The 12,743-nt window shown below is 59.5% G+C and overlaps 2 protein-coding genes across 5 annotated transcripts in view; both read left to right on the top strand.

The window, feature by feature from the left end:
• Positions 1–2,616: 2,616 nt before the first annotated feature.
• SFTPC (surfactant protein C) lies at positions 2,617–5,102 on the top strand. Its single transcript, XM_040971397.1, has 6 exons — positions 2,617–2,690; positions 3,617–3,775; positions 3,965–4,087; positions 4,319–4,429; positions 4,680–4,844; positions 4,930–5,102. Exons 1-5 carry the CDS (start codon positions 2,649–2,651, stop codon positions 4,824–4,826), a joined length of 582 nt encoding a protein of 193 aa, XP_040827331.1. The 5' UTR covers positions 2,617–2,648; the 3' UTR covers positions 4,827–4,844; positions 4,930–5,102.
• A 992-nt stretch (positions 5,103–6,094) lies between these two features.
• BMP1 (bone morphogenetic protein 1) overlaps positions 6,095–12,743 on the top strand; it is a 36,718-nt gene continuing 30,069 nt past the window's right edge. For all 4 annotated transcript variants that reach the window (XM_040971269.1, XM_040971267.1, XM_040971266.1 and 1 more), the window contains exon 1: positions 6,095–6,254. In XM_040971269.1, the coding sequence (XP_040827203.1) occupies positions 6,095–6,254 (160 nt within the window). The remainder of the gene's footprint in view (positions 6,255–12,743) is intronic.

The raw sequence follows: 12,743 nt of genomic DNA, 5'->3' as shown, positions 1-12,743 counted from the left end.
TGGACTGGCGTACACATAGTGTCACTGGGTCCTCACAGCAGCTCCGCAAGATGGACAGTAGTCCCATGTCACAGATGGACACGCGGAGGCCTTGGGAAGCAAAGTGACTCATTCTGGGCCATAAGACCCAGCGGAGTCAGCATGTTTGATTGAAACGGCTGCATCAGCGGCTGGTCGGGGCGGGGGACCACCACCCCCTCCAAGGTTCCCTAAGGTTGCAGACCTCCCTAGCAGGTGGGTGCCAACGTCTGAACTTCACCTGTGAAACAGGAGGGTAACAGAGTGTTTTTGAATGAGTCAGGGGTTGGCAGGGCAGTTACGAAAGATGTCACCCACCTACGATGTCCTTCATCCCTCGTCAGAGCGCGGCCGTTTGTGTCCCCGAGACTCTGCTTGGGGTCCAGCTGACGTGCACCCCAGGAGGCAGGGACTGATGATGGGTCAGGTGCTTGGGTACCCGGCATCCACACGGGAGGTCCATGTTGAAGTTTGCAGTTCCTAACCTCATAGCTGGGCCCAGCCCCAGCTACTGTGGCAAAATGTGTGGAGTGTGAGCCAACATATGGAAGATCTCTGACTCTGTTTAGTAATGAGAAGGAAGGGCGGGGCAAAATGGCTCAGTGACTAAATCCTCACCTTGCACACGCTGGGCTCCCATATGGGCATAGGTTCATGTCCCACCTGCTCTACTTGCCATCCAGCTCCCTGCTTGTGGCCTGGGAAAGCAGCAGAGGACAGCCCAAAGCTTTGGGACCCTGCACCCACATGGGAGCCGGAAGAAGCTCCTGGCTCCTGGCTTGGGATCGGTTCAGTTCTGGCTATTGCAGCCATTTGGGGAGTGAACCAGCAGATGGAAGATCTTTCTTTCTCTGTGTAAATCTGCTTTCCCAATAAAAAAAATAAATAAATAAATGTTGAAACAAACAACAGGAAAGCAATTTAAAAAGCCATGCAGCTTGCAAGATCCTCAGCCCAAGGGTAGGTAGCCGACAGGGGAGGCTACAGAGGGCAGAAACCTTCTAAGAAACTTCATATTGGTCCCTGCTTGGACCAAGCCCCAAAACTGCTGGACAGTGCTGCCCCCTTCCCCTTGCCAGAGATGCCCAGAAGGACCCCAAGGTGCTTGCTGATCCCTTTGGCGGCTCTCCCCTCTGCCTGGCCGGCTGCCCACCTGGCTCAGCTCCAGCCCCAGTGAGTCAGCCATTGATCCTGGCGTTGCCAGGACGACTGGGCGGAGGGGGCTCTGGGGAGCCGGCAGGGGTGGGCACTGCGGCTGAGTCGTCTCCTGCATCTGGCACCTGCCCACAGCTCAGGCTGTGCTGAGAGGGTGATGCTGTTTTCTCCCTGCTCCCTGCCCCAGTCAGCTGGGGCCACTCTCTCTGGCTGCTGATGGCTTGGGCAAATATTACAAGGGAGCAGATTGGGGGTGGGGGACTGAGGAAGGTTATGGGAACAAACATTTCCTTCCCCTTCTCATGCCTTTATAGTTATGCAACGTGGAGAGAGAGGGTCCTTGTGCCAGGGCTGGGGAATGGCCCCAGCTCATGACCCAGGAGTGGGGCCAAAATGTGAAGGAGCCAGGGCAAGGGATGGGGCATGGAGTGATGACAAAGAGGCTAGGCTGGGAGGTGGGTGGTGATGTGGGGTCCCAATGGACACGTCTGCAAAAGCTTTCAGGTCCGATCATGACCACAGATGAAGGGAGAGTGGTGAGAGGAAAAAGGTGGTGCCAACCTCGAAGCCACCTGCCAATGTGAGAGTTAAACATAGACAAAGCTTTGTGTGTGTGTGTGTGTGGGGGGTAGGACAAGAGGGACCAGGGGGACCGTGAGGGGATAAGGAATCCTCTTGGGGGGCACATAAGAGCAGGGAGACAGTGAGCCGTGGAGAACCGTGGAGCCCCGCGGAGCAGGGAGCCTGGGGCCAGCGAGCAGGCACAGGGAGGCTGGGAGCCAGCCAGTCACCACACCCAGCCCTGAGCGAGCTTGCCTCAGGAGCTGGGAACGCAGGGTCAGGCACAGAACCTGTCATCCCGCAAAGCAAGGATGGCACATATTGAGTAAGAGTTTCCCACCAGCGGGGACAGAGTTTCCGAACTTGGAAAAGAATGGCTGGGGAAGGGGGCCAGTTGGAGGTCAGGTAGGGGATGCGTGGGATGAGGCCAGGGCGAGGTGGAAGGTTCCATTCAGACCTCCCAGAGAAAATGCATGTCTGATGCCACAGTCCTCCCTCTGGCCTCAACAGAGGTCTTTAGGGGGGTCTGCCAGCCCCCATCTAGCTCACCCCTAGAGGTCTTTGTGGGCCAGACTGAGGGGATCCCCCTGTGGGGGCAGCTGCCAGCAGCAAGGATGGGCAGAGGCCAGGAAACTCCCGTGGGGACAGGTGCCAAGGGGCAGGTCTGTTCAGCTGGGGTCAAGAAGAGTCCCGTGCAGGGGCCAAGGGTCCTCAGGACTGGCGTGGGGGTGCTCTTGCAGCTGGCTTATCAGGGCCTTGGCTCTGGAGGGTGAGGAACAAACAGACTTCAAAGCCAAGGACTTGGCTGGCCACTGGCGAGGACCTGGCCCTTCTCCTCCGCCCTCTGTTCCCAGGAACACATATAAGGCCCTCGACAGCCCCCGGAGGTGAGGCAGGCGAGAACCCGCAGCAGGATGGATGTGGGCAGCAAAGAGGTCTTGATGGAGAACCCACCGGTGAGTGTGAGCAATGGTGTGTGTGGAGAGCCCGGCCTCTTCCACATCAATTTGCACAGCCAACCTACGACTATGTTCAGTTAGGACAGGGCACCCCAGGAATCCCTGAGACAGAACCCCTGGGGGAGAAGGATACGGGTCCAACCATTGTAAAGAAATGCCAGCCACCCTAGGAAATGGTCAGTAAAAAGGGTTGGGAAGGTGGTAGCATTGAGGCACAGTAGGCTGAGCTGCCACCTGTGAGTCCGGCATCCCGTGTCCAAGCTGGTTCAAGTCCTGGCTGCTCCACCGTCTCACCCAGTCCTAGCTGCCCTGCAGATGCACCTGGGAGAGCAGCAGAAGATGGTCCAAGGGCTCGGGTCTCACGTGGAAGCCCTGCATGGGGGTTCTAGGCTCCTGGTTTCAGCCTGGCATAGTCAGTCTAGGGCCACTGGGAAGAGAAACAGTGGATAGAAGATCTCTCTCTGTCTCTCCCTCTCTTTTTAAATTCTCCAGCTCCCTCCTTCTTCCCATCTCTCTGTCTCTCCTTAAAAAAAAAAAAAAAAAGAGTTGTTAGAAAGTAGGTCAGAGGAGCCGTTGAGTACTTAGTAGGTCCTGGAGAGATGACAGGTGGATTCAGAGAAGAGGCTGGCCTGGCAGAAGGGAGAAGGAAGTGCAGATGAAGGCTTGGAGGCATGGAGAGCCTGGGCTAGCTGTGGGACTCAGGTTGGCTATGGCTGTGGGCTGGGGCTCTAGGAAAACGTGCAGGGAACTTAGGTGCCTGTACACTCGGGCCTTGTTCTAGGCTCCTCGGGGTTGGAATTCAGGCTGTTTCTTTCACGAAGCCTCCTCTGCCCTTTGCAGTGGTGGCCAGTCGTCCCTCTGAGCCTGTGGGAGGGAGGGGGCCTGTCCAGCTGGCACAGGACTCAGCTGTCCCCTCTGGGCAGGACTACTCGGCAGCACCCCGGGGCCGCTTCGGCATCCCTTGCTGCCCCCTGCACCTGAAGCGTCTTCTCATTGTGGTCGTGGTGGTGGTCCTGGTGGTCGTGGTGATCGTCGGGGCCTTGCTCATGGGGCTCCACATGAGCCAGAAGCACACGGAGATGGTGAGGGGGCTGGTTCCCGGATGGAAGGGTACAATGAGGGAGGAATGAGGCGGGTGTGTGTGTGTGTGTGTGTGTGTGTGTGTGTAGGGGGTGATGTCCCCACACCTTGGGAGCCCTCTGAGAACTGAGGGGCCCACAGGTACTAAAGTGGGGAGAGGCACAACAAGAATGTCTTCTGGCCTCCTACAGGTGCTAGAGATGAGCATGGGGGCATCAGAGGCCCAGCAGCACGTGGCCCCGAGCCAGCGTGGGGGCACCACGGCCACCTTCTCCATTGGCTCCACTGGCATGGTCACCTATGACTACCAGCAGGTGGGTCAGCCTGCATCTCCTGACCCCAGGGCTGAGAGGGGGAGGGTACCCAGGACAAGACTGGGGTCACCAGCTGCGACCTCATTACACCTAGCTCTCCCTATGTCCCAGTGCTCTGGCCTCCCCCGAGGGGTAGTACCTATTCCCTCTTAGGGGCTCAGTGGGGACAGAGGTGGGCAGTGGGCAAGGCAGGGGCCTTCCCATATGAACTCTGTAGCATGCCATACCCAGCTCCTGATTGCCTACAAGCCGGCCCCAGGAACCTGCTGTTATCTCATGAAGATGGCTCCCGACAGCATCCCCAGCCTTGAGGCTCTGACTAGAAAATTCCAGAACTTCCAGGTGAGTGCGTGGGTGAAAGGAGGTGGGGCTGTCTGCTCCTGGGGACTACATCTGAGATGCCAATGTCCTCCCCCTGCCGCGTCCCCAGACTCACCTGCCCTACCACCCCTGCTCCGGCCCATGCCCCCCCCCCCCACCTTCCAAGTTGCTGGCCTCCAATGCTGGACATCGGCCTCAGGTCCCATAATAAAGGTTGCAGGTGTATCTGAGTCTGGGGTCCCTGGGACTCCAAGCCTGGTACTCTTTCTAGGCCAAGCCTGCTGAGCCTGCCTCTCAGCTGGGCCCAGATGGGGGGCTAGGCGCCCCAGGCCCCGCGGCCTCTGGAGGAGCAGACCTGGCCTTCCTGGGTGTGGCCATGCGCACCCTATGTGGCGACGTGCCGCTTATCTCCATCTAAGACCCTCTTGGACTGCAGGTGAGTTCACGGCCTAGGGACCCCCGGCTCACAGCCACAGGCCCGCTCCCTCGGGAGGGTCACAACAGTGCGTTTGCCCCCACAGGGGAAGCCCAGAAGCACCTGGAGGGAGCCCGGAGCAGAGCCCGCCACCACAGGGGCCCCGCCTGGAGCAACGGGCAGGGAGAGGTGGGGAGTGGGCAGCGGAGAGAGGCAGTCCCCCAGGGCCGGGGACCCCCTACCACAAGATATTAAAGCAGTCCAAGGTGAAAAACATCACCGTGGGTTCTGACTTTTGTCTTCTTCCGACGCCGTGCGCGCGGTCTGGCTTAGGGCATGGAGAGCTTCGGTGGAGCCAGGGCGCTGAGCCAAGCGATCGGGCTTGGGCGGGGGGGGAATGGGGTCCACCCCGGCGGGGCAAAAGGGGGCCGGACGGGGACGCGACCCGGGAGCCATCCCCGGGCGCCAGGCGCCCCCAAGCGGTGTGTCCGGGAGGGATGGCGAGACGCGAGGGAGCGCGCGGGTCCGGGAAGGGAGTCACACAGGGCGACGCAGCCCGAGGCGGAGGGACCGAGGCCAGGGGAAGAGCCAGCGGGCGAGCGACCTGACAGCGTGTCGCCCGCCTCCGCGAGGCCCGGGTCCCGCGGCCGTGGGGGGAGCTGCCGCTAGAGGGCCCCTGCCCGGGAGCTGGCCGAGCCGCGCGCGCCCCTCCGGTTCCCCGGCCTCCCCGGACCCCCCGGCCCTCAGGCCCCCGGAGCGGCCGGAGCCCCCCTCCAGGGCTGGCGCGCGCGGCTCGCTCGCCTCCGCCCCCGGCTGGCGCGCAGCCCGGCCCCGGGCCTGGCCCGGCCCCGAGGTGGAGGGGCCGAGCTCGGGCGAGAACCCGCCCTCCAAGCGAGCTCATTTCCCTAAAAAGCCGGAGAGGGGGGCAGGGGGAGGGGAGCGAGAAAGAAAGACAGCGAAGAAGGGAAGGAAAAGGAAGGGAAGAGAAGGCAAGGGACGGTGAGGTTGCGGGGCCGCGGCCGAGGGCGAGCGCGGCCGGCCGGCGCGCGCGGGGGGCGGGAGACAGGAAGGAGGGAGGCGAGCGGAGGGAAGCGCGGGGAGCGCGCGGGGGGAGCGAGAGAGCGAGAGAGCGAGCGAGCCCGCCGCCCGGGGGGGAGCGCCTCCCTTGCCTGCCTTGCCTTGCCTTGCCTTGCCTTGCCGGCCGTCAGTCGCCTCCCGCGCCGGGCGACCCACCGACCCCGCGCGCACCCCGCGCGCCCCGCGCCGCCAGCATGCCCGGCGTGGCCCGCCCGCCGCTGCCACTCGCGCTGCTGCTGTTGCTGCTGCTGCTCGCGCGCCCCGGCCGGCCGCTGGACTTGGCCGACTACACCTATGACCTGGGGGAAGACGACGACCCGGAGCCTCTCAACTACAAAGACCCCTGCAAGGCGGGTGAGCGCCAGCGCTGGGGTCCCCCTCATCCCCTCCCCCCCCACCACCCGTTGTCCGGGGCTCGCCGGGCCGGCGCGCGCGGCAGGCGGGCGGGGGCGCAGGCTGCTTTAGGGTCTGGGGTTGGGTGGGGGGAGGACAGTCCAGTGTGGGAAGCCGGGAGCTGCCTGGTTGGCAATGCAGTGGGGGAACAAAAGAGCGAGGGATATAGGGAGGGGAAGTTTGGGGGACTTTGCGTACTGAAGTTTTGGCTGCCGCTGGTGGCCGCCGCTTGCGGCTGCTTGCGGTCCTTAGCGAGGATTCCCCCTGGAAACCTTCAGCCCGGGGATCCCTGGTCCCGAGAGAAAGCAGCCGGCGAGCAAGCTGTGTCTTCTGCGGGGAACTTTTCTGGCCAGATTCTGTTGCGCGCGAGTGCTCGCGCCGCCTTTTCCCTTCTCCCCTGTCTCCTCTGCTCCGGAGCACTGGTGCTTTCCAGCCCCGCCGTGCCCTGGGATGCACCCCCCTGGGGGGGTGGGGGAGGGAGTGCTACGTATCTGGCCTGGTGCTGCTCCGAGGACCCCCATCTCCAGGAGGAAGAGAGTTGTTCCAGGGGTTTTCCTCTGTCCTGTGGTCCCAATGGCAACAGCTTTTTGGGAACCCAGCAGAGGACAGATGTCAAAGCTATAAAGAACCTAGCCTTGGAGGATGGGTGGTGGTGGTGGTGAAGTTCCCCTTGCCCCTGCTGGCCGTGCCAGGAGGCCCCTGCCAAAACCAGGGTGGGGTGGAAAGTAGACGAAATCCAAGAACTCTGCTTTTCTCTGCTCCCTCAGCCTCAGTGTGTGTGTGTGTGTGTGTGTGTCTCCTGTGCCACTGGTGGAGCCACCAGGGTCCTGTTCCCTTGTGGTGACCAGATGGCTAGGAGCTTGGGTCGTTGGCCCCAGTCGGTGATGCAAAGTGGCTACAAGGAATAAGAAGGGACCCTCTACTTCCTGGCTCCGGCTCTGACTTGAGCCTGTCACCCAATAGCTAGGGTGCTGGCAACACTCTGGTGTGGCCTGTGTGTGTTGGGCACGAGGGGTTCTGGAAGTGGGGGAGGGCAGCTGTCTCTGGACCTGACCACCTGTCCCTACCCCCCTGGGGACCCTGATGGAGGGTCTCCTTGATGGAAGTATCCTCTGTGGGTGGAAGACTGGAATAGGAAACAGGTGAGTGGGGGAAGGGGGGCACCAAGCCCTTGAGCTCCCTTCCTCCTCCAACCCTGCTGGGCTCCCAGAGGGAGCTGTCCTGTTTCTCACTGGATGCAGGGCTGGGGGTGGGGAAAGAGGTGGGCAGAAGGCAGTGTGAGCACACAGCATGGGCACTGGAGGCAGGTGAGATGGCTTGCCACCCTGGACCTGCCGCTCAGGGGCTGTTCCATGTTAGACGCATTGATTGAACTGTCCACATGTCATCTTCCTCATCTTTAAAATGGACCTGGTCACACGGTGGGGGAGCTGGTGGATAGGAAGGGAGCGTTGGGTACGTGTTAGCCACCTGCCTGCTGCCGCTGGCTGCACCTCAGACACCCTTCCCTTTGTGTCTGGAGAGAGATACAAGCTTGAGTTTTTGGGATGGGATGGTGTCCCCATTAGCCGAGCTCCAGGTAAACAGGTTGGGCCTTGTGAATGCAAAATGCAGAATCACATTGTGGGGGATACGGTTGGAAGAGCCGGGGAAGGGTGGTGATAGGATGCCACACATGGCCAATTCCATATCATGAAACTTTGTGTCCGTGTCTCCCCAAAATCCAAAGCATTGTATGCAACATGTAAGGTGTATGGGAAACCCAAGTCAGTTTCAGAGTTTCCAGCTCTGAGATATCTCATGATGTAGAGATTTCAGAATCTGGAAGAAAAAACACTGCAAAACCCCAAATGCTTGTGGTCTCACTTCCCAGTTGAGGGTCAGTGCAGCTGGACAGAATTGCTGTGTGGGAGGAAGATAAGGCAGGCTGCCTCCCACCCTGTCCTCTGGGAGCTGACAGTCACACACACACACACACACACACACCACCCCCGCCTTGCAGGGACCAGACCACATATGGTTATACAGATCTGGGCTATGTAAAGTGCCAGGCTGGAGGGTGTTGTGCCACTGGCTCCACACTTGGTGGCCCTGGGGCTGGTGCTGGGGTCTGCACAGAGTGGAACATAGTCTTGAATACAAGGGGCTAGAAGGGGCTGGAGTTGTGACACAGCCTGTTAAGTCACTGCCTACAATACCAGCATCTCATCCTGGCACTGGTTTGTGTTCTGGCTGCTCCACTTCAGATCCAGCTCCCTGCCGATAACCCTGGGAAAGCAGAGGAAGATGGACCGAGTGCTTGGCCCCATGGGAAACCCGGATGGAGCTCTGGGCTACTGACTTTGGCCAGGCCCGGCCTTGCCCACTGCGGAACTGAATCAGTAGATGGGAGATCTTTCTACTTCTATATATCCCTGCCTTTTAGATATATAAGACATTTTTATTTAAAAAAAAAAAATGGGTGGGAGACTGCCATTCTGATGAATTTGATCTGTGCTAGAAACGGGTGTGATTTGGGGAAAAGCAAGCAGCCAATGGCTCTATCCCCAGTCTCAGATTTCATGCTAGGGTGGGGCTGGCTGAGCTGGAACCTCAAAGGGGTGGAGGTGGCGGTGGGGGGATGGGGTGAAGTGAGGCTGGTGCGGAGCTGGGCCAGGCCCGAGGGTGGCCAAGAGAAGGTCTTGAACCCAAGCAGACCAAGTACAGGCCTCACGAGGCACCCCTGCTTTGGGTTCCTGGTGTTGGTTCCTAAAATCCAGCCCTGGGGGAAGCTGAGACAGGGCTGTCCAGGCTTCTACACACGTGTGTGCACACACATACACACATACATGTACCAGTCATCGCCAAGGTTCTACACGCAGGTGCACACACAGACACGCCCTCTGCTGAGCGCATGTGCCTCTGTGCAACTCTGGGTGGAACTCCAGGTCCCGGCCCTGGAGGCACAGGTGCCTGGATTCTCCTCTGTGTAATGCTTTTGCTGTCTATGGCAGGTGACGAGTAGGCAGGTGTACACTCTGACCTTTGCCCTCTCGGCTCCCTCCTCACCTAAGGAGCAGGAGTGAGACTACATTCACCCCCGGCCTGGGTTTCCATGATCTTTCAGCTGTCCCAGGTCCCTTAGTTTGAAATCATTCTGGCATGGTTCCTGTTACTGCGGGGGCACTGCTTAGGCCCTAGATAGCCTGAAAGGGACCCGGACAGTGGCAGGAAGCCAGGGAGGGTTTGTGTGTGTGCTCAGAGCTGGCCATTAAGCCCACCTCCCCCTAGTCCTTACCTGGGGCGTGTCCAGGTAGCTCTGGTTCTCTGCCAGGTTGGGATGCCAACCCCTGACACAGCAACCTTCCTCAAGATGCCCAGCTCCACTCAGTTGCCTCTAGCCCACTGGCCAACAGCCCTGAGCATCCAGTGAAAGACCCAGTAGGCCGGCTACAGGAGCAGGTGACACAGACTCCAGGGAGCCTCCTAGGAGGAGAGTACAGGCTCCGGACAGTCCCTTCCAGACACCCAGTGAGTCACCCGCCCACCAGACCCCCTGGGCTGTGAGTCACCCTCTCTCAGTGCCCTGAGGGAGGAGGAAGAGCCGGACAGGGTCCTGGGCTCCAGACAGAGGGGCCCAGTGGAACTCCCAGGTGGTATGTACCCTGGGGGTCCTAATTCCTGCAGGGATTTGGGGAGAAGGTGCTAGGGAGGTGGTGGGGTGTGCTGCTGCTTGGAGCACCAGGGACCGCTTCAGAGTATTCCAGGGGCTCAGCCCGTCTTTCTCTCTCACCTGTGCATGCTATGCATTCCGGTCCGTTTCTTCTTTTATCTCGTTTTTTGGAAAAGGAGAGCGACTGGGAGAGGGACCTGCTAAGCAGCGGTTCGCTCTGAAAATCCAGCAGTGGCTGAGGTTGGGGCCAGTTCTCAAGCCGGCAGCCCTTCTGGAGTTTCCCACGTGGGTGACAAGGACTCAAGCAGCCGAGCGCTCAGCTCCTGCCTGCTTTTGGGGGCACACAGGCAGGAAGCTAGATCCAAAGTGGGTCTGGGATCCAAACCCAGGACACTGATGTGAGTTATGGGTGTCACAGCCATCGAGTGGCCCAATGCCGGCCCTCCACCTTCCCCGCCCATCACTCCCCCCCCACCTATTTCCTCTTCTTTTTTTAATTTAAGATTTATTTATTTTTTATTGGAAAGACAGATTTTTACAAAAAGAAGGAGAGATAGAAAAATCTTGTGTCAGCTGCTTCACACCCCAAGTGACCGCAACAGCTGGAGCTGAGTCAATCTGAACTTCTTGCGGGTCTCCCACGTGGGTGCAGGGTCCCAAGGCTTTGGGCCATCCTCTGCTGCTTTTCCAGGCCACAAGCCAGATGGCAAGTGGAGCAGCCAGGATACAAACCGGCGCCCATGTGGGATCCTGGTGCATGCAAGGCAAGCACTTTAGCCACTAGGCTACCGTGCCAGCCACCCTCCATCTATTTCCAAGAGTGTCTGTCTCCTTTGGGGAGAGATGTGTGCTGGTGAGGCGTGCGTATCTGCAGTTCGTTGTGTGTGTTGGCCAGGCCTGTGGCGCGTCCTCCCCTGGCTAGATAACACTTCCTGTGCTACTAGAGGCCTGGCTATGGAGTGGCCACAAGTGTCCCTGACTGCTAGGAGACTTTATGCCCCCTGTTGAGGACCATCACCACCCTATCCCTGACCTTGACCCAGGGGTTCTTTCTTTGCAGGAGAAGGCATCCTGGTCCCCTGTTTGGCCTCATCCCAGATGAGCAGGACCCCCAGGCCCAGTTCCTGGCCATCTGCCCGCCCCTCCTCACCCCCCACTCCATTCCCATGCATTCTTGGGCCATGACATCCCCACAGCAGGGTGCCTGCTCCCAGCTGTGCTCTGCCTTCCAGTTGCCAGGGGCCCCCGGGGGACCCACAGGCCAGTGCTGACCCATGGCCTCTCTGTGCTGGGGTTGGCTGCCACCAGGGAACGGGTGGCTGTGTGTGTCCTGTTAAGGCGTGCTGCTAGGCAGGCCTGGAGCTTCTGTGTATGAGGGGGTGGGGTGTGTGGTTGGGGGTCCCCGTGAGGCGCTGTTTGCTCTGCTCCAGGAAGAGTTTATTCATCTTGTCAGTGAGTACAGCAAGCCCAGCTGGGAGCCAGGCTAACTCTGAAGTCCTCGTGCTTTGTCACACAGCCAGAGGTGGGTGGGAACGGCCGACCGTGCACGTGTGCAATCATCCCCCCCGCTATCCCACAACTGCAGAATCAGCCAAAACAGAGGAGGGGAGGGAAAGAAGCTCCGTGTCTGCCCCAGCCGCACCCTCCCAGTAGCGCAGCCTTGACGCCGCATTGCCGTGGTATTGGGTGTCTTGAAAGTACGGAGGAGGTTGCGTGTCAGTGGTATGCAAATGTGGTACTACTGCCTAGGATGAAGGACCCCAACGAAGGGAGAACTGCTGAGTGTGCGGGGGTCCTGGGAAAATCCATGGGACCCTGCATCTCCATGGGAAACCTGGAAGATGCTCCTGGTTCCTGGCTTTGGATTGGCGCAGCTCCAGCCATTGCGGCTACTTGGGTAGTGAACCAGCAGGTGGAAGATCTTTCTCTCTGTCTCTCCTTTCTGTCTATCTGCCTTTCCAATAAAAAATAAATGAATCTTTTTAAAAAGGTGGAGCTGAGTTGATAAAGCCAGGAGCTTCTTCTGTGCCTCCCGCATGGTCCCAGGGCTTTGGGCCATCCTTCACTGCTTTTCCAGGCCACAGGCAGGGAGCTGAATGGGAAGTGCAGCAGCCAGGATTGGAACTGGTGTCCGTTATGGGCTACTGGTGCTTGCAGGCTGAGGACTAGCCAGTTAAGCTACTGCACCAGCCACAGAGCAAGACTTCAGGTGTGAGAAGCTGAAGGGATTCTGGGCCACTCTGGCTGGTGAGCGTGGACTGGTGGTCATTTCTGATGTGTTCTGATCTGGAATGGTTGTGGGGGCTGGGGTGACCTGCAGCTTGTGCCTGCATCCCGGAGTTGGTGTTGGGGATGTGAGCAAGAGTGTGAGTGGACTGTGATATCCTAGGCACGCTGTTGGGTACAGGGACGGTGGGGGGCAGGCTGAACTCCCCTTATTAATGCCACGTCACTTTGTCCACTGGAAAGCCCTCAGCTGGTCTCTGCGGATGGTCCCCCAAACCATCACAGGTATGACTCTGCTTGATGGACGTGGCTTGTGCCTGTGTGCACGTGTGTGTGTGCGTGTGTGTGCGCGCGCACGCCTATTCTGACACTGCTCTTAGAGTGTGGTCATGACCAGCAGACAGGAGGCCGAGGGGCTCAAGTTATATGAACCCAGCCTTCCCAGTAAATCACAGTGCAGTCATGGCTAAAAGTCATTTCCCTTCTGGGCCTCAGTTTTGCTCACCTGTGGAGTGGGTGGTTGGCCAAGGAACAGCTTGGGGACGTTTGCACTTTCTGCCTATCCATGACTA

This window comes from Ochotona curzoniae, unplaced genomic scaffold (genome assembly GCF_017591425.1).
Source record: "Ochotona curzoniae isolate NIBS_2020 unplaced genomic scaffold, NIBS_Ocur_1.0 contig_21, whole genome shotgun sequence".
Lineage (NCBI taxonomy): Eukaryota > Metazoa > Chordata > Mammalia > Lagomorpha > Ochotonidae > Ochotona > Ochotona curzoniae.
This window is presented reverse-complemented; position numbering and strand designations above follow the sequence as displayed.

Excerpts from the sequence above, each read along its gene's own strand:
- SFTPC (XM_040971397.1), top strand. The coding sequence starts at position 2,649 with ATGGATGTGGGCAGCAAAGAGGTCTTGATGGAGAACCCACCG. Across the intron at positions 2,691-3,616 it reads TCTTGATGGAGAACCCACCG|GACTACTCGGCAGCACCCCG; the intron begins GTGAGTGTGAGC and ends CCCTCTGGGCAG. Across the intron at positions 4,430-4,679 it reads GAAAATTCCAGAACTTCCAG|GCCAAGCCTGCTGAGCCTGC; the intron begins GTGAGTGCGTGG and ends TACTCTTTCTAG.